Source organism: Chiloscyllium plagiosum, unplaced genomic scaffold, assembly GCF_037043375.1.
Source record: "Chiloscyllium plagiosum isolate Xiang-an unplaced genomic scaffold, Cpla_swu_hap1 HiC_scaffold_5, whole genome shotgun sequence".
Classification (NCBI taxonomy): Eukaryota; Metazoa; Chordata; class Chondrichthyes; order Orectolobiformes; family Hemiscylliidae; genus Chiloscyllium; species Chiloscyllium plagiosum.
Window position 1 is genome coordinate 123104684 of NW_028270143.1, and position 27622 is coordinate 123132305.

At 50.7% G+C, this 27622-nt stretch overlaps 1 protein-coding gene across 7 annotated transcripts in view; it reads right to left on the bottom strand.

Moving 5' to 3' along the window:
• Positions 1-27622, bottom strand: part of LOC122550332 (pituitary adenylate cyclase-activating polypeptide type I receptor-like) — a 293382-nt gene that overhangs the window by 56634 nt on the left and 209126 nt on the right. For all 7 annotated transcript variants that reach the window (XM_087987625.1, XM_087987620.1, XM_087987624.1 and 4 more), the window contains 2 exons: positions 25984-26053; positions 24743-24834 (listed from right to left, as the gene is read on the bottom strand). In XM_087987625.1, the coding sequence (XP_087843751.1) occupies positions 24743-24834; positions 25984-26053 (162 nt within the window). The remainder of the gene's footprint in view (positions 1-24742; positions 24835-25983; positions 26054-27622) is intronic.

A 27622-nucleotide genomic window follows, 5' to 3' on the forward strand; every position in this document is an offset into this window, starting at 1 on the left:
TTTCACTAGAGCGTCAGAGGCTGAGGGGAGACCTGATCAAAGTGTATAACATTATGAGAGGCATGGACAGGGTGGATAATCAGAATCTTTTCTCCAGGATGGAAATGTCAAATACTCAGGGGCATAGATTTAAGGTGAGAGGGGGAATGTTTAAAGGAGATGTGTGAGGTAAGTTTTTTTACACAGAGGGTGGTAGGTGTCTGGAACACACTGCCAGGGAGGTGGTAAAAGCAGATAAGATAGCAGTGTTTAAGAGGCATTTAGACACATGAACAGGCAGGGAATACTGGCACATGGGCTATGTGCAGGCAGATGGGATTAATTTAGAATGGCCTCATGGTCAGCACAGACAAGGTGGGCCAAAGGGCCATCACCTTCCATAGTGGTTAAAATGACCCCTCCCACCTTTCCTCTCTCTGCCTCCAACATATGAGGCTGAAGCTTTCCCAGCAACCTTCAGCCAGAAGTGCTGAGGGGATGGTCCATCTCGGCCTCCCCCAGTGGTCCCCAGCATCACAGATCCCAGTCTTCAGCCAATTCCATTCACTCCACGTGATATCAAGGAATGGTTGGAGACCCTGGATACTGCAAAGGCCATGGGCCCTGACAATATTCCAGCAATGGTACTGAAGACTTGTGCTCCAGAACTTGCCGCTCCCCTAACCAAGCTGTTCCAGTACAGTTACAACACTGGCACCTACTCCACAGTGTGGAACATTGCCCAGGTATGTCCTGTACATAAAAAGCAGGATAAACCCAACCCAGCCAATTACCGCCCCATCAGTCTACTCTCGATCTTCAGTAAAGTGATGGAAGGTGTCACCAACAGAGCTATCAAGCAGCACCTGCTCAGCAATGACCTGCTCAGTGACCCCCAGTTTGGGTTCCACCAGGGTCACTCAGCTCCTGACCTCATTACAGCCTTGGGCCAAACATGGACAAAAGAGCTGAATTCCAGAGGGTGAGGGGAGAGGGACAGCCCTTGACATCAAGGCTGCATTCGACCGAGTGTGGCATCAAGGAGCCCTGGCAAAACTGGAGTCAATGGGTATCGGGGGCAAGCTCTCCATTGGTTGGGGTCATACCTGGTACACAGGAAGATGGTCGAGGTTGTTGGAGGTCAGTCATCTCAGCTCCAGGACATCTCTGCAGGAGTCCCTCAGGGGAGTGTCCTAGACCCCAACCATCTTCAGCTGCTTCATCGATGACCTTCCCTTCATCACAAGGTCAGAAGTCAGGATGTTCGCCAATAATTGCACAGTGTTCAGCACCATTCACAACTCCTCAGATACTGAAGCAGTCCATGTTCAAATGTGACAAGGTCTGGACAATATCCAGGTTAAGGACAGACAGGTGGTGAGTAACATTCATGCCACATAAATGTCAGGCAATGATCTCGTCCATAAAAAGAGAATCTAACCACTGCCCCTTGATATTTAATTTCTTTTTATATTTAAACGCTCCATTATCAACATCCTGGGGGTTACCATTGACTAGAAACTTAACTGCACTAGCCAGATAAATATGGTGACTACAAGAGCAGGTCAGAGGTTAGGAATCCTATGGTTAGTAACTCCCCTCCTGACTCCCCAAAGCCTGTCCACCATCTCCAAGGCACAAGTCAGGAGTGTGGTGGAATACGCCCCCTTGTCTGGATGGGGGCAGCCCCAACAACACTCAAGAAGCTTGACACCATCCAGGACAAAGCAGCACCCGCTTGATTGGCACCACATCCACAAGCATCCACTCCCTCCCCCACCGACACTCAGTAGCAGCAGGGTGTACTATCTACAAGATGCACTGCAGAAATTCACCAAAGATCCTCAGACAGCACCTTCCAAACCCATGACAACTTCCATCTAGAAGGACAAGGGCAGCAGATACACAGGAACACCACCCCCTGCAAGTTCCACTCCAAGCCCCTCACAATCCTGACTTGGAAATATATCGCCGTTCCTTCACTGTCACTGGGTCAAAATCCTGGAATTCCCTCCCTCAGGGCATTGTGGGTCAACCCACAGCAGGCGGACTGCAGCGGTTCAAGAAGGCAGCTCACCCCCACCTTCTCAAGGGGGCAACTAGGGACGGGTAATAACTGCTGGGCCCAGTCAATGATGCCCACATCCTGTGAATGAATAAAACACGTTGTTTCCAAGTTGAATGTGAAGCTAAATATTAATGGCACTATTTAAAGAGGACCAGTGGGTGTTATTCTCAATCTCCTCACCAAATACCTGGCCATCACTCCATTAATGTCAGTGTGAAGCATACTGTGTGCAAATTTGCTGCAGCGTTTCCTATGTTATAGCAGGGACCACATTAATAGCTGCGGAGCACTTGGAGATTTTGTGAAAAGGAACACAGAAACTCAAGAGTTTTCTTTCTATGAACATGTGAGAATATGTTTCTCAAGGGTGAGGAAAGTTTCAATGGGCAAATTCAGAATCAGAAGGAGCCAATCAGAGGAAATCCACACAGACACAGGGAGAATGTGCAAACTCCACGCAGACAGTCACCTGAGGCTGGAATCGAACCCAGGTCCCTGGTGCTGGGAGGCTGCAGTGCTAAGCACTGAGCCACCGTGCTGTCCCCTTGTCATGTCACTGTTTCTCCTGAGTGAGTGAGTCCTCCAGCCAGTGCTGCTGCCTCAGGGTAACCAGACTGAAAGAGAGATCGCCCCGGGGCACCGTGCTGGTACAGACTGGCCCGGCTTTACATGGATGACTGTTTCAAGTTTGCGTCTCCCGTTTTCAAAGACAAGACTCACTTCCAGAAGGAACAACCTCTCTCTCTTTCTCTCTCTCTCTCTCTTTATCTCTCTCCCCCTCCCTCTCTCTCTCTCTCTTCCCCACTCTCTCTCTCTCCCTCCCTCTGTCTATCTTTCTCTCTCTTCCTCCCTCACACTCTCCCTCCCTCTCTTTCCCTCTCCCTCTCTCTCTCTCTCTCCCTCCAAGTACTGTCTGTTCTGGACCACTGAGCTGCTCAGAAGGAACTCAACTGGACCACCAGGGGAACACAGACCTCATGCCTCTTTCCTGCTGGCCTGCCATCTTCCTCTGCTTCAAGGGCGTACCCCGTGTCCCCTTTGCCAACTTTTCCCAATGGGAAGTTGCTTCAGGCTCCCCTCAGGGTTAGGTAGACCCCCAGCCTTGCTCCAACTGTGAAACATGGAGGTGGGTGAATTCCGGACACGCGACACAGTGACTAGGAGAAACTGCATTCCCCTACACACAGCATCAAAGCCTGCTGTAACAATTCAACAAAAATCCTCCATTAAATCTCCCAGCGCGTTTTGAGAAGAATTGTAGCTCAGATTGAGGTTCTGGATGTAGGTTTGCTAGTTGGGCTGGAAGCTTCATTTCCAGACGTTTCGTCACCCTGCTAGGTAACATCTTCAGTGGGCTTCCTGGCGAAGCACTGTTCCTGACTCCTGCTTTCTACTTATATGTTTGGGTTTCTTTGGGTTGGTGATGTCACTTCCTGTGGTGGTGTCATTTCCTGTTCTTTTTCTCAAGGGGTTGGTAGATGGGGTCTAACTCGATGTGTTTGTTGATAGAGTTCCGGTTGGAATGCCATGCTTCTAGGAATTCTTATGAATGTCTCTGTTTGGCTTGTCCTAAGGTGGATGTGTTGTCCCAGTCGAAGTGATGTCCTTCCTTATCTGTACGTAAGGATACTAGTGAGAGAGGGTCGTGTCGTTTTGTGGCTAGTTGGCGTCCATGTATCCTGGTGGCTAGTTTTCTGCCTGTTTGTCCAATATAGCGTTTGTTACAGTTCTTACACAGTATTTTGTAAATGACTTTAGTTTTGCTTCTTGCCTGTATAGGGTCTATGGAAATGAACCTTCCAGCTCAGCGAACAAACCTACATCCATTAAATCCCCCGTTAGCCTCCTCCAATCCAGATCTGCCAAATGTCTCCTCCTTGAAAGAGGCTATCTAACTAACCCTTTCCTAAGCCCATAGCCGCTTGTTAGATATACAGTTTGCTTCTGCCTGTTAAGCGTTTGTCTGCTCTTTGTTAGTCCCTCATGGGATATAGGCATGTGCGGCTGTGGACCTGGATATATTGTTCATCCCCGGGCTTTGGATGATTTGGGCTAAGGAGAAATGTAAATGACATGCCCCCCCCCACACTGAGCTGCTGATCAGACGACAGGTCACACAGGAATTGAGAACGTTAACTCTGCCTCTCTCTTTCTCTATCCAGGTACTGCCAAACCCCCAAGTTTCTCCAGCCCTTTGCTTTCAGGCTCAGATCTCCCTTGACTATAGGGAGTTACCTGACCAGGGTGTGGACAGGCAAGAAGTGATTTGATCTGAGCGTGAGGTGAGGTGCAGAACTGTAGAAGGTCAGACTTTCAGGGGTGGGCGGGGGGGGGGGGGGTGAAGTCACTCACACGGGAGCAAATAACTGGGCGCATTCTCACAAAAAGCTTTCGGAACTAATAGACGGCGAATGAACTTTTCATAGTCAGGCATTCAGCGAGCGAATTACAGGTTATACTCGATCTTTATACATCTATACATTACCATGAAGGACTCTCCTTCTCAACTTCACCCCTTGCCTGAGGCATGCTGACCCGCAGGTTAAACCACCCACCTTCGTCTCCCTATACTGAGAGAGCAGCCCTGTGGTCCTCTGAGGCAATGAAGACTTTATAATGAAAGCCAGTGTATGGAGCTAAGGTATAGAGTCAGGATGAGAGCGATGCTGGAAAAGCACAGCAGGTCAGGCAGCATCCGAGGAGCAGGAAAATCCACATGTCAGGCAGGAGCCCTTCATCAGAGATCAGGCTTTTGCCTGAAACGTCGATTCTCCTGTTGCCTGGTCTGCTGTGCTTTTCCAGCACCACTCTAATCTTGACTCTGATCTCCAACATCTGCAGTTCTCACTTTCTCCGAGCTAAGGTATAGGGTGTTCACTCTCTCATTCAACAGGGGATCAGCTCGGAGGAGTTCCTCAGGCTGCTTACTGTTCCCTTATACTTACAGTTGTGGGTGAGGGGGTCATTTTCATATTAGACGTTTTTAAACATTTCATTTGAAAATGGCAGTGGCATTTATTGTCAAACTCTTGTGATTCCCTTCATTTGTTCATATATTTTAACTGATCCCCTTCTTTTTTTTTAAAATCACTTATGGGATCTGGGCACCGCTGGCTGGGCCCATTATTTAATTTGCCCTTTGAGAGGGTAATGGTGAGCTACCTTCAGAAACTGTTTGGATGCGAATTTTGCCACTGTATTGGAAGAGCTTGGCTGGGGGAGCGACACGCTCTGCAGCACAAATCACAGAGTCATAGAGACGTACACAGCACGCAAGCATACCCTTCAGCCCAACTCGTCCATGCTAACACAAATCTAGTCCCATTTGCCAGCACCCGGCCCAAATCCCTCCAAACCCTTTCTATTCATATACCCATCCAAATGCCTTTTAAATGTTGCAATTGTGCCAGCTTCCACCACGTCCTCTAGCAGCTCATTCCATACACGCACCACCACCACCCTCTGCGTGAAAAAGTTGCCCCCGAGGTCTCTTTTAAATCTTTCTCCTCTCACCTGAAACCCATGCCATCTACTTCTGGACTCCCCTACCCGGGGGAAAAGACCTTGCCTATTCACTCTATTCATGCCCCTCATGCCCCTCAGTACCATTGCTGGACTGTTGTCAGGGCCCATGGCCTTTGCAGTATCCAGTGTCTCCAACCGTTCCTTGATATCACGTGGAGTGAATGGAATTGGCTGAAGACTGGGATCTGTGATGGTGGGGACCACTGGGGGAGGCCGAGATGGACCATCCCCTCAGCACTTCTGGCTGAAGGTTGCTGGGAAAGCCTCAGCCTTATCTTTTGCTCCGATGTGCTGGGCCCTTCCATCATTGAGGAGGGGGATATTTGTGGAGCCGCCTCCTCCAGGGAGTTGTTTAATTGTCCACCACCATTCACGACTGGATGTGCAGTGCTTACCCATTGGTTGTGGGATTGCTCACGGTTTTGAATTGCTTGATCTGCTTGGTGTCTCGTACTGCCCAATGTTAGCACCACACAACACAATGGAGGGTCTTCTCAACGGAGGTTCGCCTCCATGGGGATTATGCTCTATCCACATTTACCCAAACCATCAGTAGTAGGTACATCTGTGCCAGGTAGATTGGTGTGGTGGGAGGTGAGAGGGTGAGATCAATAGGGCTAATTTTTTCACCACATGTCTATGTTTCCAGTCTAGCGGCCAATTCCTTCAGGGTTAAGCCAACTTTGTTGGTATTGGCATTCTGAGCCTCCCATAGTCCGTTTCCCTCAATAACATGACTGGAGTGTGACCACTCCCAGCATAATGATTATTTTACATACACCACCGAAGAAATTCAGATGTTTGTTGGGTTTTCCTTGCGCTTTGTGTTCAAAATTTCGCTGCCACGAAGCGAACACAGACCATTCACAAAAAAAACGAAAGAACGCCCAAGGCTGTAAATCGGAAACAAAAACAGAAGTTGCTGGAAAAGCTCAGCAGGTCTGGCAGCATCTGTGAAGAGAAATCAGAGTTAAGGTTTCAGGTCCAGTGCCCCTTCTTCAGAAGTGATGGTAGCTCGGAAAATGTCGGCTTACAGGGCCACCTCAATTATCCAAACGACACGGGCAGGGAGTATTTTAGATTAGATTCCCTACAGCGTGGAGACAGGCCCTTCGGCTCAACAAGTCCACAGAGAGTAACCCACCCAGACCCACTTCCCTCTGACTAATGCACTTAACATTATGGGCAATTTAGCATGGCCAATTCAACTGACCTGCACATCTTTGTGACTGTGGGAGAAAACCCACGCAGACACAGGGAGAATGTGCAAACTCCACACAGACAGTCGCCCAAGGGTGGAATCAAACCACTGAGCCACCATGCTGCCTGGTTTGTGCGGATAATCTAATGTACAGATAACACGGTTTACCCAAGCATCAGGGACCTCGGGAATTTGTTCGGATAATCCGAAATTCAGATAACCGAGGTTGCACTGTATATGGTGTTTTATTATAAACCAACATTTTCCGAGCTACCATCGGTTCTGAGGAAGGGTAACTGAACCTGAAACGTTAACTCTGATTTCTCTCCGCAGATGCTGCCAGACGTGCTGAGCTTTTCCAGCAACTTATGTTTTTGTCACGTTGAGGGTTTGACAAGCCCACTGATTAGATTAGATTCTGCACAGTGTGGAAACAGGCCCTTTGGCCCAACAAGTCCACACCGGCCCTCCGAGGAGCAACCCACCCAGACCCATTTCCCTCTGACTAATTTACCTAACACTACGGGCAATTTAACATGACTAATTCACCTCACCCGCGCATCTTTGGACTGTGGGAAGAAACCGGAGCACCCAGAGGAGACCCACGCAGACAAGGGGAGAATGTGCAAACTCCACACAGTCACCCAAGGCTGGAATCGAACCCAGGTCCCTGGCATTGTGAGGCAGCAGTGCTAACCACTGAGCCACTGTGCCACCCTGAATGAAACCCTGAGCTAAAATGAGCACTTTTCCTGGATTTTGTGGCTTTGCTGCTAAGTTAATGTTTAATTATTGATCATTAACAATTGTTATGTAGATATTTCTAAATCAGCCTCTTTAGAGATGTTATACCACATGTGTGGAGTAGGCAGGACTTGAACCCAGGCCGGAAAAAGTGAGGACTGCAGATGCTGGAGATCAGAGCTGAAAAATGTGTGGCTGGAAAAGCGCAGCAGGTCAGGCAGCATCTGCTGCGCTTGAAACCAGGCCTCCTGGCTCAGAGATGGTGACACTACCACTGTTCCCCAAGGTAGATATGGATTAGAGTCCCTACAGTGTGGAAATAAGCTGCTCAGCCCAGCAAGCCCACACCAACCCTCCGAACAGTATCCCACCCAAACCCATTATTTTCCCCTGACTAATGCGCCTAACCTACACATCCTTGAACACTGTGGGCAATTTGGCACGGCCAATTCACCCTAACCTATGCATCCCTGAACACTGTGGGCAATTTAGCACAACCAATTCACCCTAACCTGCACATCCCTGAACATTGTGGGCAATTTAGCATGGCCAATTCACCCTAACCTACACATCCCTGAACACTGTGGGCAATTTAGCACAACCAATTCACCCTAACCTGCACATCCCTGAACACTGTGGGCAATTTAGCACGGCCAATTCACCCTAACCTACACATCCCTGAACACTGTGGCCAATTTAGCATGGCCAATCCACCCTAACCTGCACATCCCTGAACACTGTGGCCAATTTAGCACAGTCAATTCACCCTGGCCTGCACATCTTTGGCTTGTGGGAGGAAACCCACACAGACACGGGGAGAATGTGCAAACTCCACACAGACAGTCACCCAAGGCTGGAATCGAACCTGGCGCTGTGTGAGGCAGCAGTGCTAACCATTGAGCCACCGTGCCATCCGCAGCAACTTTAATCAATCTGCTCAGGCATGTTATGACACATTCTGCAGCATTTGGGACTTGACCCCGTACCTCCTGGTCTTTGAGGCAGGGACACTATCACTATATTCTTGGCTAATATGCCATGCTTAATAAATTTGCTAAATATCCACAGTAAATACCAAGAATCCTTTTATGTTGAGGAGGGAACTTGAAGCTTACAAATAAGAACATTCTAATTGTACAGTCAATCCGCACTGTACCCACAGAGTCACAGAGTTACACAGCACAGAAAAACAGACCCTTTGGCCCAACTTATCGATACTGACCAGATATTCTAAATTAATCTAGTCCCATTTGCCAGAATTTTGCCCATTTCCCTCTAAACTCTTCCTATTCATATACCCATCCAGATGCCTTTTAAATGTTGCAATTGTACCAGCCTCCACCACTTCCTCTGGCAGCTCATTCCATACATGTACCACCCTCTGTGTGAAAAAGGTTCCCCTTAGGTCTCTTTTATATCTTTCCCCTCTCACCTTAAACCTATACCCTCTAGCTTTGGACTTCCCCACCCTGTCTATTGTCTATTTAACCTATCCATGCCCCTCATGATTTTATAAACCTCTATAAGGTCACCCCCCAACCTCCGACGCTCCAGGGAAAACAGCCCCAGCCTGTTCAGCCTCTCCCTATAGCTCAAATCCTCCAACCCTGGCAACATCCCCATGAATCTTTTCTGAACCCTTTCAAGTTTAACAATATCCTCCCTATATCAGGGAGACAAGAATTACACACAGTATTCTAAAACTGGCCTAACCAATCTCCTGAACAGCTACAACATGACCTCCCAACTCCTGTACTCAATACTCTGACCAATAAAGGAAAGCATACCAAATACCTTCTTCACTATCCTATCTACCTGCGACTCCACTTTCAAAGGAGCTATGAACCTGCACTCTAAGGTCTCTTTGTTCTGCAACACTCCCCAGGTCTTTGCTATTAAGTAACACGGTAGCTCAGTGGTTAGCATTGCTGGCTCACAGCGCCCAAGAGCTGGGTTCGATCCACCCTCAGGAGACTGTCTGTGTGGAGTTTACCCATTCTCCCCGTGTCTGTGTGGGTTTCCTCCCACTGTCCAAAGATATGCTGGTCAGGTGGATTGGCCATGCTAAATTGCCCATAGTCCAGATTAGAGTGGTGCTGGGAAAGTACAGCAGGTCAGGCAGCATCTACGGAGCAGGCGAATCGACATTTCGGGTGAGCGCCATTCATCAGGAATTATTCCTGATGAAGGCCTTTAGCCCAAAATGTCAATTTTCCTGCTCCTCGGATGCTGCCTGACCTGCTGTGCTTTTCCAGCACCACTCTAATCTTGACTCCAAACTCCAGCATCTGCAGTTCTCACTTTCACCTAAATTGCCCATAGTGTTCAGGGATGTGTAGGTAAGGTGCATGAGTCGGGGTAAATGTAGAGTAATGGGGAATGGGCTTGGCTGGGATTCTCTTCGGAGGGTCAGTGTGGACTTGTTGGGCCGAAGGGCCTGTTTCCACACTGTAGGGAATCTATAGTTAAGTGCTTAGGTCCTGCCCTGATTTGCCTTTCCCAAATGCAACACATTACATTTATTTAAATTAAACTCCATCAGCCATTCCTTGGCCCACTGGCCTTCGTATTGCTTTCATTCCCACTCTGTAAGGAAATGCCACAACCTGCACATTGCACTGTCACCATTTCTGATCCTCTTATCTCCTTTTGCAAATTTATAATTCTTTCTTTATCCTTGCACTGAGAAAGCTCAACACCACCCAGGACAAAGCAGCCCACTTGATTGGCACCACCTCCCTCCCCCACCGATGCTCAGTAGCAGCAGTGTGTACTATCTACAAGGCGCACTGCAGAAATTCACCAAAGATCCTCAGACAGCGCCTTTCCAACCCACGATCGTCAAAAGCATCGGAACGGAGGATGGAAAATGAGACAGCTCTTCGTTGTAACAAGTCTTACCACCCAGGGATTTTACCTTTTTTGTTAGGTTCACAATACTGGCACATTCAAAAAAGATTAAACAAAATGGGAACAAATTGGCAGCGGATAAAGGGAAAGACACAGGTGGGATGTTAGTAAGAGTTTAGGAAAATAATCACATAGAAACACACAAAGGTGTCCAGGAAAACTGAATGAGAAAATAAAGAAGAAAAAAACAACAGTCAACATTGGAATAGAAGTACTATTTCAGGTCCAGCTTCACATCTCAGGAAAAGCAGAAACACTCTGAAGACCTGTTAACATATGGAAGAGGGATCTCGCTATTGCTGATGTGTTCAGAGTAACCTCCCAGTCAGATCTCCGCCGGGATGTGGTGCAGCTCCATGAAAGGAGGGGCAATGTATCTGTTTATTAGTTGATTCTCTCACTCTGCCAATTCCCTGAGCTACGTCAACCTCCCAAGAATCCCACTCTCAGAACCAGCCCCCTCTCATATCCCAACTTGATTAAACGTCCAATCTCACGCCTTTTCCAACCACTCGGAAACGAGTGTAACTAGACAGAACTATGAAGGAGGTACTGCATGGACCAAAGGCCATTCAGCCCCAAAAGGCTCTCACTTCCCCCACTGCAAAACAAAGTCGCTACGGTGACATTTCACCCCTGGCTTCCCCATTGCCCTTCCTATATTGCCCTCCACTTACTGCCTCTCCCTCCAGTTACCCTGGGGAGTGGGGGGAAGGAAAGGGGTGGTGCTGATGATGTCTCTCCTTCACCCTAAGCCTTGAGGTGAATTCCAGCCGCACGGAATTCCGGAGGGAAGGGCTTCCTCCAGTCTTCAACACTCAACCTGTTCCCTTTTAGCCCCTTGCATGCTGATGGAGGAATATTCATTTATATGTTTGCGTGTATCTGTGCGTCTATGGGTGGTGCCACACCCCGCCACCAGGAACCTGTAAATTCAGTGGGGGGTGTGTGTGGCGCTGTCTGAAGGAGACCAGCAGCAAAGGACCACAGAGAGATTTGTCAGAGCTCTGGAAGAGGGATTCTGAAAGGAAACACACCAGGGACACGAAAATCAATGAGAAATTTCCCAGAAATGTAAAGGAGTGGTCAGGAGCAAAGTTACCTTACTAAAGACTGAAACTGAGGACAAAGCTTGAGAGTGGCACAGTGGTTAGCACTGCTACCTCCCAGCACCAGCGTCCCAGGTTTGATTCCAGCCTCGGGTGACTGTCTGTGTGGGGTTTGCACGTTCTCCCTGTGTCTGTGTGGGTTTTCTCCCACAGCCCAAAGATATGCGGCACGGTGGCACAGTGGTTAGCACTGCTGCCTCACAGCGCCTGAGACCCGGGTTCAATTCCCGCCTCAGGCGACTGACTGTGTGGAGTTTGCACGTTCTCCCCGTGTCTGCGTGGGTTTCCTCCGGGTGCTCCGGTTTCCTCCCACAGTCCAAAAGATGTGCAGGGTCAGGTGAATTGGCCATGCTAAATTGCCCGTAGTGTTAGGTAAGGGGTAAATGTAGGGGTATGGGTGGGTTTCGCTTCGGCGGGTCGGTGTGGACTTGTTGGGCCGAAGGGCCTGTTTCCATACTGTAATGTAATCTAATCTAATCTAATATGCAAGCCAGGTGAATTGGCCATGCTAAATTGTCTCATAGTGTTAGGTCAATTAGTCAGAGGGGGGTGGGTTACTCTTTAGAGGATTGGTGTGGACTTGTTGGGCCAAAGGGTCTGTTTCCACACTGTGGGGAATCTAATTTTTTTTTTAGTTCTTTGAGGATGTTACTAGACAAGTTGATGAGGGTTGAGCGGTGGATGTGGTGTATATGGACCTCAGCAAGGCATTTGATACGGTTCCCCATGGTAGGCTCGTTCAGAAGGTCAGGAGGAATAGGATACAGGGACATTTAGCTGTCTGGATACAGAATTGGCTGGTCGACAGAAGACAGCAAGTGGTAGTGGAAGGAAAGTGGTAGTCAGTGGTGAGTGGTGTTCCACAGGGCTCTGTTCTTGGGCCTCTACTCTGTGTAATTTTTATTAATGACTTGGATGAGGAGATTGAAGGATGGGTTAGCATGTTTGCAGACGAAACAAAAGTTGGAGATGTTGTTGACAGTATAGAGGACTGTTGTAGGCTGCAGCGGGACATTGACAGGATGCAGAGATGGGCTGAGAGGTGGCAGATGGAGTTCAACCTGGATAAATGCGAAGTGATGCATTTTGGAAGGTTGAACTTGAAAGTTGAGTACAGGATTAAAGACAGGATTCTTGGCAGTGTGGAGGAACAGCGGGATCTTGGTGTGCAGGTACATAGATCCCTTAAAATGGCCACCCAAGTGGACAGGGTTGTTAAGAAAGCATGTGGTGTTTTGGCTTTAATTAACAGGGGGATTGAGTTTAAGAGCCGTGAATGGCTTGTTGCAGCTCTATAAAACTTTGGTTAGACCGCACTTGGAATACTGTGTCCAGTTCTGGTCACCCTATTATAGGAAAGATGTGGATGCTTTGGAGAGGGTTCAGAGGAGGTTTACCAGGATGCTGCCTGGAATGGAGGGCTTATCTTATGAAGAAAGGTTGACTGAGCTCGGACTTTTTTCATTGGAAAAAAGGAAGAGAGGGGACCTAATTGAGGTGTACAAGATAATGAGAGGCATAGATAGAGTTGATAGCCAGAGACTTTTCCCCAGGGCAGAAATTGTTTACATGGGGGGGTCATAGTTTTAAGCTGTTTGGTGGAAAGTATAGAGGGGATGTCAGAGGCGGGTTCTTTACACAGAGAGTTGTGAGAGCATGGAATGCGTTGCCAGCAGCAGTTGTGGAAGCAAGGTCATTGGGGACATTTAAGAGACTGCTGGACATGCATATGGTCACAGAAATTGGAGGGTGCATACATGAGGATCAGTGGTCGGCACAACATCATGGGCTGAAGGGCCTGTTCTGTGCTGTACTGTTCTATGTTCTATGTTCTAAAAACACAGGCTACTGGAAAAGCTCAGCAGGTGCGGCAACATCTGTGGAGAGAAATCAGAGTTAGCGGTTCTGGTCCTCAGAACCCTGAGCTAAATGTTTGCTGAGCTTTTCCAGCAACTTCTGTTTTTGTTTCTGATTTACAGCAGCCGCAGGTCTCTCGGTTTTTATTGAAGTTGGAGATACAGCAGCGTGGGTGGCACGGTGGCTCAGTGGTTAGCATGGCTGCCTCACAGCACCAGGGACCTTGGGCGACTGTCTGTGTGGAGTTTGCGTATTCTCCCTGTGTCTGCGTGGGTTTCCTCACGTAGTCCAAAGATGTGCAGTTTAGGTGGATTGCCCATGCTAAATGCAAGGTTACTGGTTGGATCTGGGTAGGATGCTCTTCAGAGGGTCAGCGTGGGCTGAATGGCCTCATTTCACACTGCAGGGATTCTATGAAGATGTACATCCTCCCTCGTTGCAAACTCCCTGACCTTTCCAAACCTCAAAAAAAAAATCATGGATAATTCGAGATAAGGGACAGCATAAAACTAAAAGAAAGGGAAAAATATAAAGATCAGCAAAAAACTTAGAGATCAGCAAAAGGCCACAAAGCAGATTTGAAGAGCTGCTAAAAGGGATCACAAAGGGAATCTTGCCAGGGACATCAAAATTAGTAAGAGGGAATTTCATAGAAAGGGAAAGCATGTGGTCAGGAGTAATGCTCACCTACGAAAGACTGGCAGTGGGGATATTCTCAATGACTGTGGGAAGATGGCCTCAGTATTGACAGAAGAAATGGAGGATAGGTTTCTCGAAGGCCTAGGAAATTAATAATGGATCGGGATCTGGGGAGAATAAAATTAATGTTAAGGTGACAGCTCAGTGGTTAGCACTGCTGTCTCACAGCACCAGGGACCCATGTTCGATTCCTCCCTCAAGTGACTGTCTGCGTGGGTTTCCTCCGGGTGCTCCGGTTTCCTCCCACAGTCCAAAGATGTGCACGTCTGGGTGGATTGGCCATGCTAAATTGCTCAGAGTTTTCAGGGATGTGTAGGTTATATGGATTAGCCGTGGGAGGGCACAAGGTCCCAGGGATAGGGTGGGATGCTCTTCAGAGGATCAGGGTGGACTTGATGGGCTGAATGGCTTGCTTCCACACTGTCAAGACTGCAAATGAAGCATTGGAATTGAGGAAGTTAATGTAATTGAAGAGTGACAAATCCCCAGGACTTGATGGTTTCCATCTGAGGGAGTTAAAAGAGGTAGGTGAGTCCGAACTATAATCTTTTAGAGTTCCCGAGATACTCTCTGATTTGGAAAACTGCACAAGTCAGTCTGTTTGTTAAGAAGGACAAAAGAGGTAAACCAGAGAATTACAGACTAGCTCGCCTCACATTGGTGGTGGGGAAATTGTTGGAATCTGTAATCGGGGGGGGGGGGGGGGTAACTGAATGTCTTGAAAATTTTCAGTTAATCAGAGGGAGCCAGTATGGTTTCATGACATGTAGGTCATACCTGACAAACCTCTGAATGTTTTGAAATGTCTATGATAGTGGACAGGGGAATGTCTGTGGATGTTGATTGTATGGACCTCCATAGGTATTTGATGAAGTCCCAGATAAGATACTGTTAATGAAGGTAGAATTCCACTGGATTGAGGGCAAATTGCTGACATGGGTGGGAAATTGGTTCAGTTGTCGGAGACAGGAAGTAGGGATAATGGGTAGGTACTCAGGTTCCTGAAGAAAGGCTTATGCCAGAAACGTCGATTCTCCTGCTCCTTGGATGCTGCCTGACCTGCTGCGCTTTTCCAGCAACACATTTTTCAGCTCTGATCTCCAGCATCTGCAGTCCTCACTTTCCCCTAGGTACTCAGGTTAGCAGGATGTGACCCCGTGGTGTTCCACAAGGAACTATTAACGACTTGGACTGTGACACAGAAAGTCACATCTCCAAACGTGCTGACGACACAGCGTTAATGATCATTGTAGACTGTGTAGATTATTGCATAAAATCACAAGGGATATTGATGGACTGAATGGGTAAAACTGTGGAAGGTGGAGTTCAATGCAACCAAGTGTGAGATTCTCCATTTTGGACCAGAAAAGGCTAGATCAGGGTACTTTCCATTTGAATGATGTTAAATACAGTAGATATCCAAAGAGACTTGGAGGCTGAGGTGCCCAATTCTTTAAGATGCCACAAACAGGTGCAGAAAATAATCAAGAAAGCTGATGGAATGTGGGTCTTTATATCGAGAGGACTGGAATACAAGGATGCAGAAGTTATCATTATTGACTTTGGGCGGGATGTTACTCATGCCCCCCCTATACATTAACAGCACAGAGGTGGAATGAGTGGAGAATGTCAAGCTCCTGGGAGGGGTCACCCACAACAAGCTTTCTTGGATTCTTCATGTGGACGCACTGGTTACAAAGGCCCAACAACGTCTCTTCTTCCTCAGGCAGCTGAGGAAATTTGGCACGACGGTGAATACCCTTGCCAACTTTTATAGTTGCACCATCGAGAGCATTCTGTCTGGATGTATCATTACCTGGTACGGCAACTGTACCATTCAAGATTGGAGACTGTTACAGAGAGTGGTGAACTCGGCCCGGACAATCACAAAGACCAACCTCCCATCTATAGAATCCATCTACCAGGCCCACTGTCAAGGAAAGGCCGCCAGCATTCTTAAAGATCCATCCCACCCTGGCAATGTTTTTCTACAACCTCTACCATCGGGGAGAAGGTACAGAAGCCTGAACACACGCACCAGCCGGTTTCATAACAGTTTCTACCCGACTGTTGCTAGAATACTGAATGGACTCACATTCTTAACATTCGCCTGTACCTGTGTTTCTGTTTTTGCCGCTGTTTACCTATTATTTACTATCTATGCGACTTAACTCTGTGATCTGCCTGTATTGCTCGCAAGGCAAAGCTTTTCGCTGTGCCTCTGTACACGGGACAATAAATTCAATTCAATTCAATTATACAAAAGTCAAAAAATGCAGTGCTGGAAAAGCACAGCAGGTCAGGTAGCATCCGAGGAGCAGGAGAATTGACATTTTGGGCATAAGCCCTTCATTGTAAGTAATTCCTGATGAAGGGCTTATGCCTGAAACGTCGACTCCCCTGCTCCCCAGATGCTGCCTGACCTGCTGTGCTTTTCCAGCACCACACTTTTCATCTCTGACTCCTCAGCATCTGCAGTCCACATTTTCTCCTACCTGCAGTTATATAAAACCCTGGTTAGGCCTCACTTGGAGTACTGTGAGCAGATCTGAGCACCACACCTCAGGAAGGGTATATTGGCCTTGGAGGGAATACAACGTAGGATTGCAAGAATGGTACCAGGACTTTGGGGTTATGAGGAGGGATTACTCAAATTTCTTTCTAGATTTTAGAAGGGTAAGGGGTGATCTGATTGAAGTCTTCAAGATATTAACAGGGAAAGACAGGGTAGATAAAAATAAATTATTTACACTGGTTGGGGATTCTAGAACATGGAGGAATAGTCTGAGAATTAGGTCCAGAGCGATAAGGAGAGATGGTAGGAAGCACTTTGACACACAAAGGGTGGGAGAGGTGTAGATCTCTACCTTCCACAAACTGCAGTGGATGCCGGAGCAGTTGTTCAGTTCAAATTAATGGCGTCACGGTGGCTCAGTGGTTAGCACCACTGCCTCACAGCGCCAGGGACCCGGGTTCGATTCCAGCCTTGGGCAACTATCTGTGTGGAGTTTGCACATTCTCCCCGTGTCTGCGTGGGCTTCCTCTGGGTGCTCCGGTTTCCTCCCACAGTCCAAAGATGTGCAGGTTAGGGGGGGATTGACCATGTTGAATTGCCCATTGTGTGCAGGAATGTGCATGCTGGCCATGGGAAATAGAGGGGTGGGTCTGAGTGGGATGGTGGTTGGAAGGTTGGAATGGGCCAAGTTGAAACTTTATTGCTGGAACAGCACAGCAGGTCAGGCAGCATCTAGGCATGTGCCCGAAACGTCGAATCTCCTGTTCCCTAGATGCTGCCTGACCTGCTGTGCTGTTCCAGCAATAAAGTTTCAACTTTGATCTCCAGCATCTGCAGACCTCACTTTCTCCTGGAATGGGCCAAGTGCCTTGCTTCCACTCTGTGGGATTCCACAAGGGATTCTATGGTAAATTTGGGATGGACAAAGCTTTATAACGCAGCGGTATTAAGGGTTATGGGTCAAAGGCAGGTGTGTGGAGTTAGGCCGCAGATCAGCCCTGATCTCATTGAATGGTGGAACAGGCTCGAGGGGCCAAATGGCCTCTGCCTGTTTCTTAGTCCCTTGTCTTCCCCCTCAGGGTGAACAGTGTGAAGGCCAAGACAAACATGGGAAATACTGTCAACCTCTCTCCAGGTTCCCACACAGCGAACCGCTCACCCCCCGCCCCCCCCCCCCCCACCGCCATGCCCACAAGACCACCACCCCACAGCCACACTCAACCCTACCCCTCAATCCCCACTTCCTCCTTCCCTGAAGACACTCCCTCACACACTCCCTCAGACCCTTCTCCCTTCCCTCTTGGTGCAGGTGCACTGCCTATTGTTTGACTCGGGAAGGCTCCTGGATAGAGTTCCGGAATGTTCTCAGGGTTGCAGCAGGGAGTCAATGGCCTCAGGAGGTGAGAAAGACCGCACCGGAAAGCCAATGAAAAAAGAGATGAGACTAACACTAGTCTTAGCTCGACCTCACCCTGAGCCTTGAGGTGAATTCCAGCGGCTCGGAATTCCGGAGGGAAGGGCTTTCTCCAGTCTTCAACACTCAACCTGTTCCCTTTCAGACCCTTGCATGGTAATGGTGGTGCATCCATTTATATATCTGTGTTTATGTGTGTGTGTGTGTATGTGTGTGTCTGTGTGTGTATCTGTATGTGCATGTGTCTGTGAGTGAGCGTGTGTGTGTGTCTCTGTGTCTCTGTGAGTGCGTGTGTGTCTGGCTGCGTATGTCTGTATATCTGTGAATGCATGTGTGGGTGAATGTATGTGTGTGTATATGAGTGTATGCGTTTGTGTGTGTGTGTTTGTGTGTGTGTCCCTGTGTCTGTGTGTGTATGAGTGTGTGTGTTTGTGTGTATAAGTGTGTGTGCATGTGTGTTTGTGTGTGTGCATGTGTGTATGTTTATGTGTGTGTTTGTGTCTGTCTGTGTGTATGAGTGTATCTGTGTCGGTGAGTGTGTGTGCGTCTGTGAGTGTGTGTGTGTGTCTGTGAGTGTGTGTCTGTCTGTCTGTGTGTGTGTCTGTGAGTGTCTGTGTGTGTCTGTGTGTCTGTGAGTGTGTGTCTGTGAGTATGTGTGTCTGTGAATGCGTGTGTGTCTGTGTGTCTGTCTGTGTGTGTCTGTGTGTGTGCCTGTGTGTGTCTGTGAGTGTGTCTGTGTGTGTGTCTGTGTGTGTCTGTGTGTGTCTGTGTGTGTGTGTGTGTGTGTCTGTATGTGTGTGTCTGTGTGTCTGTGTCTGTGTGTGTGTGTGTCTGTCTGTCTGTGTGTCTGAGTCTGTGTGTGGCTGTGTGTCTGAGTGTGTGTGTGTCTGCATGTGTGTGTCTGTGTGTGTGTGTGTGTGTCTGTGAGTCTGTCTGTGTATGTGTGTCTGTGTATGTGTCTGTGTGTGTGTCTGTGTGTCTGTCTGTGTCTTTTCTCTCCTCTCATTGCCAGCACTGAGTGTCCCAGGTAGCAGGCAGCTGAGTGGACACCTCTGGCCCTATTGTCCCAAATGGACCTGAGCTGCTGGTCCAATCAGAGAGCCGCTGCGGGCGGCAGCCATTAAGAGGGAGTTGGCGGCGCTGAGACCAAACGTGGCCCAAAGATCGGGGTGGGGGGGAGGGGGGTTGCGCTGTTACTATGGCGATGGTCTTGGACCCCCTGCACACGAGGCAGGGAGTGCAACACCATCTCCCGGAGCTCCGCCATTTTCCAGTGATCCTTGGGCGATGTCTCTCCACTTCTGTGCCCTTCCAGCACCACTAATCCAGAATCTCTCCACTTCCCTCCAATCCCTGACCTCCCCACAACACCCGCACTAACCAACCCCGCCGCCCTGTGGTCGAATGCTTTAACTCCCCCTCCCACTCCCCCAGGGACATGCAGGTGCTGGGCTTCCTCCATCACCAAACCCTTAACACCAGACACCGGGAGGAGGTTCGTATCATCTTCTGCCTTGGCATCACCAGTTTCCTCATCTCCCCTCCCCCCACGTTATCCCAGTTCCAGCCCTCCATCTCAGCAAAGCCCTCTTGACCTGTCCATCGTCTTTCCCATTTATCCACTCCACCCTTCTCTCTGACCTATCACCTTCTTCCCCACCTCCATCTACCTAATCTCGGTTACCATCCCCCCCAGCCCCACGCCCCTCCCATTTAGTTCCGCCCCCCCCGGCCCACAAACCTCATTCCTGATGAAGGGCTTTTGCCCGAAACGTGGACTCTCCTGCTCCTCGGATGCTGCCTGACCTGCTGTGCTTTTCCAGCAACACACTCTCAACTCTGGTCTCCAGCATCTGCAGTCCTCACTCTTTCCCCACTTACCCCGACCCAGGGCAAGGAATGGGAGCAAAGGATGGAAGGCAGCCTCTAATTGGATGGAAGGATGGAAGGCAGCCTCTAATTGGCTCAAATGGGCTGCAGGTGGCGGGCAGTCCAACTTTACTGCCATTGGCAGGGTGCAGGGGTGGGGTGGGAAGGGCAGGCAGCAACAGTTAGTGCACACCTCCTGCAACAATTTGCCAGCCTTCTGGGCCTCCCATTACCTTGCCAACTGCATGTGAAGATCCCAACCTGCCTCTTGATGCCACACTCTCAATCTGATTGGGCGAGAGAGAGAGAGAGAGAGAGAGATTGGCTCCATCAAAAGATCCAGACAACAGAGAAGCAAGGAGGTTCTCCTGAACTTATACTGGCTAGGCCCCAGTGGGAGCACCGTGCCCACTTCCAGGCCTCAGGCTCTTGGAGGGAGGAGCCAGCCTCAGGAAGGATTCCTGGGAATGGCTGCTGGGGAATTGAGGGCTGGCAAGAAGCTGGGAAGGAGCCCTGAGTGTTCACCTCAGGGTCTGAGGCGTCCAGGCACAGGAGAGGGGGGAGAAACCGGGCCCCACTGGTCTGAAGGCGAAGAGGGGGGCCACTGTCCTGAGAACCGAGGCGACGAGATGGGAACGGAGGCCTAAAGAAGGAGCAATGGCCTTTGAAGGCAGTGAGCTGGGGAGACAGGAGGCATGGTCACCGTGACTCTCAGTGGAGCAAAGACAGGCTGAGGGCCTACACGAAAGATGGCAACACCACAGAACTCACCATCATCACAGGGAGACAGTCGATGGGCTGAATGGACATCCTTCAGTGTTTTGAAGCCATCTTAAAGAATAGGAAAGGAATGGAGGGGTACGGGTCCTTCAAGGGTAGGCTGTTTTACTACAAATCATAGAATGGAATCCCTACAGTGTGGAAACAGGCCCTTCGGCCCAACAAATCCACACCAGCCCTCCAAAGAGGAACCTACCCAGATCCATCCCCCCTGACTAATGCACCCAACATTGTGGACAATTCCCCATGGCCAATTCACCTGACCTGCACATCTTCAGGTTGTGAGAGGAAACCGGAGCACCTGGAGGAAACCCACGCGGAGACGGGGAGAATGTGCAAACTCCACACAGACAGCCACCCGAGGCTGGAATCGAACCCGGGTCCCTGGCGCCGTGAGGCAGCAGTGCTAACCACTGAGCCACCGTGCCGCCAAAATGTGCTGGCGCAGGCTCGGTAGGCCGAAGGGCCTGGTTCCTCTGCTGTAATGTTCACTGTTCATTTTGCCAACTCACTACAACTGTTGGCCGTCCCTCCCAGTAGTTCGAAGATCATGAACTGGTGGCTGGGGGCTCGGTCGACGGGAGGCCTCCGGCCCCCTACAATAACGCGCAGGCCTCACCCCCACCAGGAATATTTCCCACATCGACTAGAAGGTGTCGCCGCAGGACACTCAGTTCGATGACTTGCTCCTGCCTCACTGGGTAGCGCCAACACCTCAGGCAGTGGGGATCACTCCCCAGAAGGACGTGGGTACCAGATTCTCGGCTCCTCAGCACACGCCAACCCCCTCGCCCCCACCCCCAGGAATCTTCGACTCCCGCGTCAACCACCAATCAGATTTGAATAAACCCAAGGACCCAGCCTCCACTTTGGCGGAAGATTCCAGAAACAATTCACCCGGCGAGGGAGGGGAAAAATTCTCATCTTAAACGGACGACCCTTACCCCACCAGTCCTCGAGAGAGGAGGCTGTCCATCATGTGGCTCAGGAGGATCCCGCCGCGCTGTGCAATCAGGGCCTGAGTGCTGGCAGGGCATTCGACCGCAAGAGGCATCACGACCGCACGCTCAGCCTGGTGCCCAGCACCCTCCTGTCTGCCCTGATCTCGGACGACTGCTGCCTTGGATTGTGATGGCGAGAGACGGAGGTCCTTCGGCCCAACCTGCACCCTGCTAGCACCGGGTAGTGCTGCTTAATGGAGCACCGGTGAGTCCACACCCTGGGGTGAGCTGATCATGGTGGGGTGTGAGGGGTGGGGTGGGTGGGGCTGGGGTGTGGGTGGGATTTATAACCGAACAGCTCTCTGATTGTATGCTGGGTGACCTTTGGCAGTCAAAGAGAGTCCCCCCGACCCTCACCCCACCTGGTCAACCCGCGAGATGGCAAAGTCAACAACAACAGCCTGCTGAATTTACCTAACACCTCTAATGTAATATACACCACCCCAAGGTGTTTCACAGGAGCTGTCTGAGGCCCAGCCCCATCTGCAGGGAGAGACACTTCTGGTACAGGAGAGGCTGTTCATCCCATCGTGTTGATGCTAGCCCAACGCGGAGCTCTCCCGGTCAGTCCCAAAACTTCAGCCACGGTTTGGTTTCCATTCGGGGAAGTGAAATCACACGCACACCACTGGGCACAATACAAATCGCTGCGGCTTCTCTCCTCAAATTACTACCCATCACCGGTGAAAATAAACATTCCTTCACACTGCCGGGGTGAGGGGTCATCCTGCATTATTCCCCCAGTCACCCCCCGGGGCACTGACCTTCGCAAATGCTTGCTCATCTCTCCCCCTTCCCCCCCCGCCCCCATCCTGAGCAAGCAGGGGAGCTGCGGATAACAGCTCCTTCACTATCCCTCCGTGCCTCCTGCTCCGGCTCCCTCAATCCCTGCTCACCTTCCCCCCCACACCACCCCACCCTCCCGCTCACCACCAGACACTGGGACCAGGGTCGATCGGATGCTCTCTGACCCGCTGTATTTTTCCAGCCTGACTACTGACAGCTGCTGGGAACGGTCATAGAATCATAGAGATGTACAGCATGGAAACAGACCCTTCGGTCCAACCCGTCCATGCCGACCAGATATCCCAACCCAATCTAGTCCCACCTGCCAGCACCCGGCCCATATCCCTCCAAACCCTTCCTATTCATGTACCCATCCAAATGCCCCTTAAATGTTGCAATTGTACCAGCCTCCACCACTTCCTCTGGCAGCTCATTCCATATACGTACCACCCTCTGCGTGAAAAAGTTGCCCCTTAGGTCCCTTTTATATCTTTCCCCTCTCACCCTAAACCTATGCCCTCTAGTTCTGGACTCCCCGACCCCAGGGAAAAGACTTTGTCTATTTATCCTATCCATGCCCCTCATGATTTTGTAAACCTCTATAAGGTCACCCCTCAGCCTCCGACACTCCAGGGAAAACAGCCCCAGCTTCATCAGCCTCTCCCCACAGTCCTGAAGAAGGATTACACCTGAAACGTTGACGTTTCCACCTCCTGATGCTGCCTGGCTTGATGTGTTCTCCCAGCCTCTTGCCGGTCTACCTCGGATTCCAGTATCTGCAGTTTGTTTTTATCTCTCTCTCTCTCTCTCTCTCCCCCTCCCTGTAGCTCAAACCCTCTAATCCTGGCAACGTCCTTGTAAATCGTTTGTGAACCCTTTCAAGTTTCACAAAGCCCTGCCCGTAAGTTGTTTGCCTCCTGCCAGATTCACGCTCCCCCCCCCCCCACAATCAAATCCCATCCCAACATCCGCGGGGGAGTCACCTCCCTCCCCACCCCCACCCCCACCCCCACCTCCCCACCCCCACCCCCACCCCCACCTCCCCACGCCGATGTCTCAGGGCCACAGCACCTGCCTCCAATCCCTCCCCTCTGGACCTAACCCAGCCCCCACCCCCTCCTCACCTCCCCCATAGCCCCCATACTTTTTCCGGGGGTGGGGGGGAGAGACCCTTGCGACTCTCCTGAAAGCTGCGATGATGGGAATCGCTCCCCCCCTCCCTCCGCCCCCCACACCCCCTCCCCCAACGATGCACAACATCTACCTTTGCTGTTTCAGACCGGGGTGGGCACTGAGGAATAACGACCAGGAGGTGGGGACCCATGGACCGATACGGAGCTATGGCTGAGTCCTGGGACACTGACTGGGGTTGGGAGGGGTGGGGGTGTGAGAAGCCGGGGATAGGGCTAGGGGAGGCCAGGCTCTGACTGGGTATGGGTAGGGGGGGGGGGGTAGGAGGTGCACAGGGAGGTGGGACCTTGGAACCACAGATGGATTTCGGATGCCGATGAACCCCGGGGTGGGGGCTACATCCAGCTGTTCCGATCAGCTCGCTCCCGCGTCCCTCGCTGTTCACGAGGTGGAGACGGGGTAAGGGGTTTTGTGTGTGTGTGTGTGGGGGGGGGGGGGGGGGGGGTGTGCGATGGGGTAAGTCTCACACTATCTGACCCCTGCCCAGGGACGTGGGGTTGGATTCTGGGGGCTGGGACAGCCAGTGATGCAGTGGTTTAAAGTCAGCAGAGGGGGGGGGCGAACAATCAGGGCCCGAGGACGTGGGCTCAGCAGACCCTGGCGATGGGCCGAACGGTCTCCCGCTGTGGACTGGGACTGGTCCCCCCCCACTGCTATCCGAAAGCAGAGCATTCCCGCGAAACCTTCCGTCAGCCGAAACGGCGTGAAGCAACAAAATGTCGATTGACACGGGGAAAAATCTCGCCTTTCTTCGCAAAACGCGAGAATCTCTTCGGATTTCTCTCGGCTAGCGCGAGCAGGTACTGGCAGTCCCGAGGCAGCATAAAGCGATACCTGCACCGGGAGAGACGCCATAGACTCAGACTTCACATCACGCCCACGGTCAATGTAGCACGTGGTTAAGCAGAGACAGCGTTCCGAGGCTGAAACTGTGCAACTTTGGAAACTGTCAGACTAACCCCTACGTGAGTAAGCAAGTGAGGAGCTGGGATAACTCGGCTCCGTCTAGAGACAGCCAGTGAAGGTCTGCTTACATGTACAACAGCAGGTACCTGGTGAGAGGACAGATCCAGGGTCAAATGTGTCACACTTACAAGTAAATGCTGGACTCGTTCCCTCCGATGTCTGGGGATTGCAGCTTCTGCACGAGAATAAATATGATTCCAATGAACAGCACAAAATTTACCTGGAGAGAGAGAGAGAGAGAAAACAGGGAGAATCATAAGAGTCCCAAAAGTATGGAGACAGGCCCATCACACTGACCCTTCAAAGGGTATCCCACCCAGACCCATTCCCCAATTACACTCCATTTACCCCTGACTAATGTATCTAACCTGGTTAAAAATCACACCACACCAGGTTATAGTCCAACAGGTTTAATTGATGAAGGAGAAGCGCTCCGAAAGCTAGTGCTTTCAATTAAGCCTGTTGGACCTTAACCTGGCGTTTTGTGCCTTTTTAACTTTGTACACCCCAGTCCAACACTGGCACATCCAAATCATACCTGAACACTATTAGAGAATTTAGCAATGCCAATTCACCTGACCTGCACATCTTTAGACTGTGGGAGGAAACCGGAGCACCCGGAGGAAACCCACGCAGACACGGGGAGAATGTGCAAAACTACACACAGTCAGTCGCCTGAGGCTGGAATCGAACCTGGGACCCTGGCGCTGTGAGGCAGCAGTGCTAACCACTGAGCCACCGTGCTGCCCCCAAGGGAGGGAGAGAGGGAGTCAGTTCACAGACTGACTACAGAGGTCTGTGACCCAGAATCCGGCCTCTGACCTCCCCACCCCCCCAGTGACCTTTCACCTGCACGCTGACGGATAGGAGAACGAGGGACAGACAGAGTCGAGGGGCCGAACAGCCACTCCTGCCTTCTCCCACTCATACGACCGGACGTTTTGACTTATACATACAAAAAAATGTGTGGGCTTCATTTATGGCCCGTCCCAGAGGGCAGTTAAGAGTCAGCCCCCCTGCCGTGGGTCTGGAGTCACATGTAGGCCAGACCAGGTAAGGATGGCAGATTCCTTCCCTGAAGTGAACCAGCTGGGTTTTTCCAACAACTCGAATTTTGTTCCGATTTCATTCGCGGTCACCATTAGATTCTTATTGAATTCAAATACCACCACCTGCCGTGTCAGGATTTGAATTCTGGTCCCCAGAACATTAGCCAAGTTTCACCAGACCAATCGTTTGGTGATATCCCACCAGGTCATTGCCCCAGGGCTTTCTCTCACTGCATGCTGGGAATGATGACCAGAGCAAGACCCTTTCCTGGGAGAGTCCTGACCCTCAGTAACAATGGAAACCAGCAGCATCTTCTTACCATGATGGAGGCGATGACTGGGCCTTTAATCACCCACCACAGGGCTCGGTGTTCATTTGTTTCCCAGCAGCTGCAGACAGAGAGAGAGTGGGGAAAGGAACATGTTACGCAGAGCGGCTGTGCCCCTGAGCTTTTCAATCGTCCCCACACCCTCCTCCAAACCCAGCCATCGAATTATCACAGAGAACTGAGGCCATTCAGCCCATCACTGGCCCAAGCGAGCATCTCACACCACGCTACAGCATCCAGAGTATCGGGGGTTGCGGGTGGAAGTGTGGGAGAATGGGGTTGAGAAACCTTCCTACCAGCCAGGATTGAATGGCAGAGCAGACTCGATGGGCCGAATGGCCTCATTTCGGCTCCTGTGTTCATTCTCCCCCATCACCCCGTACATCTGATAATGAAACCACTCGCTTTTACAAACAGGAACAGGAGTAGGCCATTCGGCCCTTCGATCCTGCCCCACCATTCCATTTATGATCATGGCGGACTATCCAACTCAATTCCCTGTCCCTGCTTTCTTCCCTTTGATCCCTTTATATCCACCCCTTTCCTGAAAATATCCAAGGTTTTGGAGAGAATCTGTGGCAGAGAATCCCGCGGTCTCCCCACTCTCTGGGTGAAGACATCTCGGTCTGAGATGGCCTTAGCCCGTATCCTTAAACTGTGTGATCCCTGGTTCAGGACCCGCCTGTCATTGGGAACGTCTCTGAATAGATCTTTTCCCCAGGGTGGGGGTGTCCAGGACTAGAGGGCATAGGATGAGAGGGGGAAAGATATGAAAGGGACCTGAGGGGCAACGTTTTCACACAGAGGATGGTACGTGTGTGGAATGAGCTGCCAGAGGAACTGGTGGAGGCTGGTACAATTGCAACATTTAAAACCAACCCCAGTGTGTCTCGACAGGTCGACCCCTCAGCACTCAGCGAGTGAACCCTCCCCTCCCCCCCCCCCCAATCTGGGACAGTGCAGCACAACCCCTCTTTCAGCTGATTGATTTTCAATCTCTGTCCCCAACAGCGCCCCACAGTACACCCCCCACCCCTTCAGTTCGTTCTGAATCCTCTCAACGACCCAACAATATCGGTGTCTGGATACCCCTCATAAACTGCACCCCCCCCCATATTGTATCACCCTCCCCCCCCATAAACTGTAACGCCCCCCCCCCCACCCCCCCACGCTATGTTGTACCATCTCTCCTTCCTCCTCCCTGGGTGAAGTAGCGTCCAGTTCCAAACAACGCTGGAGATCACAGCGGGTCAGGCAGCGGGTCATGGAGAGAGAGCAAGCTAACGGTTCAAGTCTCGATGGCTCTCCATCAGCGCTGATGTGATGTGTGGAGGGGACAGCATTCCTGCAGTAGTTTGGGGAGGGGGTGGTTGGTAAAGAGTGCTGGGCGAGAAAGGATGTTGATAGTTCAGATTCAGGGATGGGAATGTGAGGGGGGGGGCAGAACAATGGTGTGTCTCACTCTCAGACTGGAAACAACAGACAGTCCCACTGGGGAGGGGAGAGGGGAGAGGGGAGAGAGACTGGAACAAGGAAAGGTAAAGGAATGGGAAGGAATGGGAGTAGGTTCCCAATCCGAAGGTGTTGAACTCAGTCTTGAGCCCAGAAGGTTGTAAGGTCTGAAGGTGAG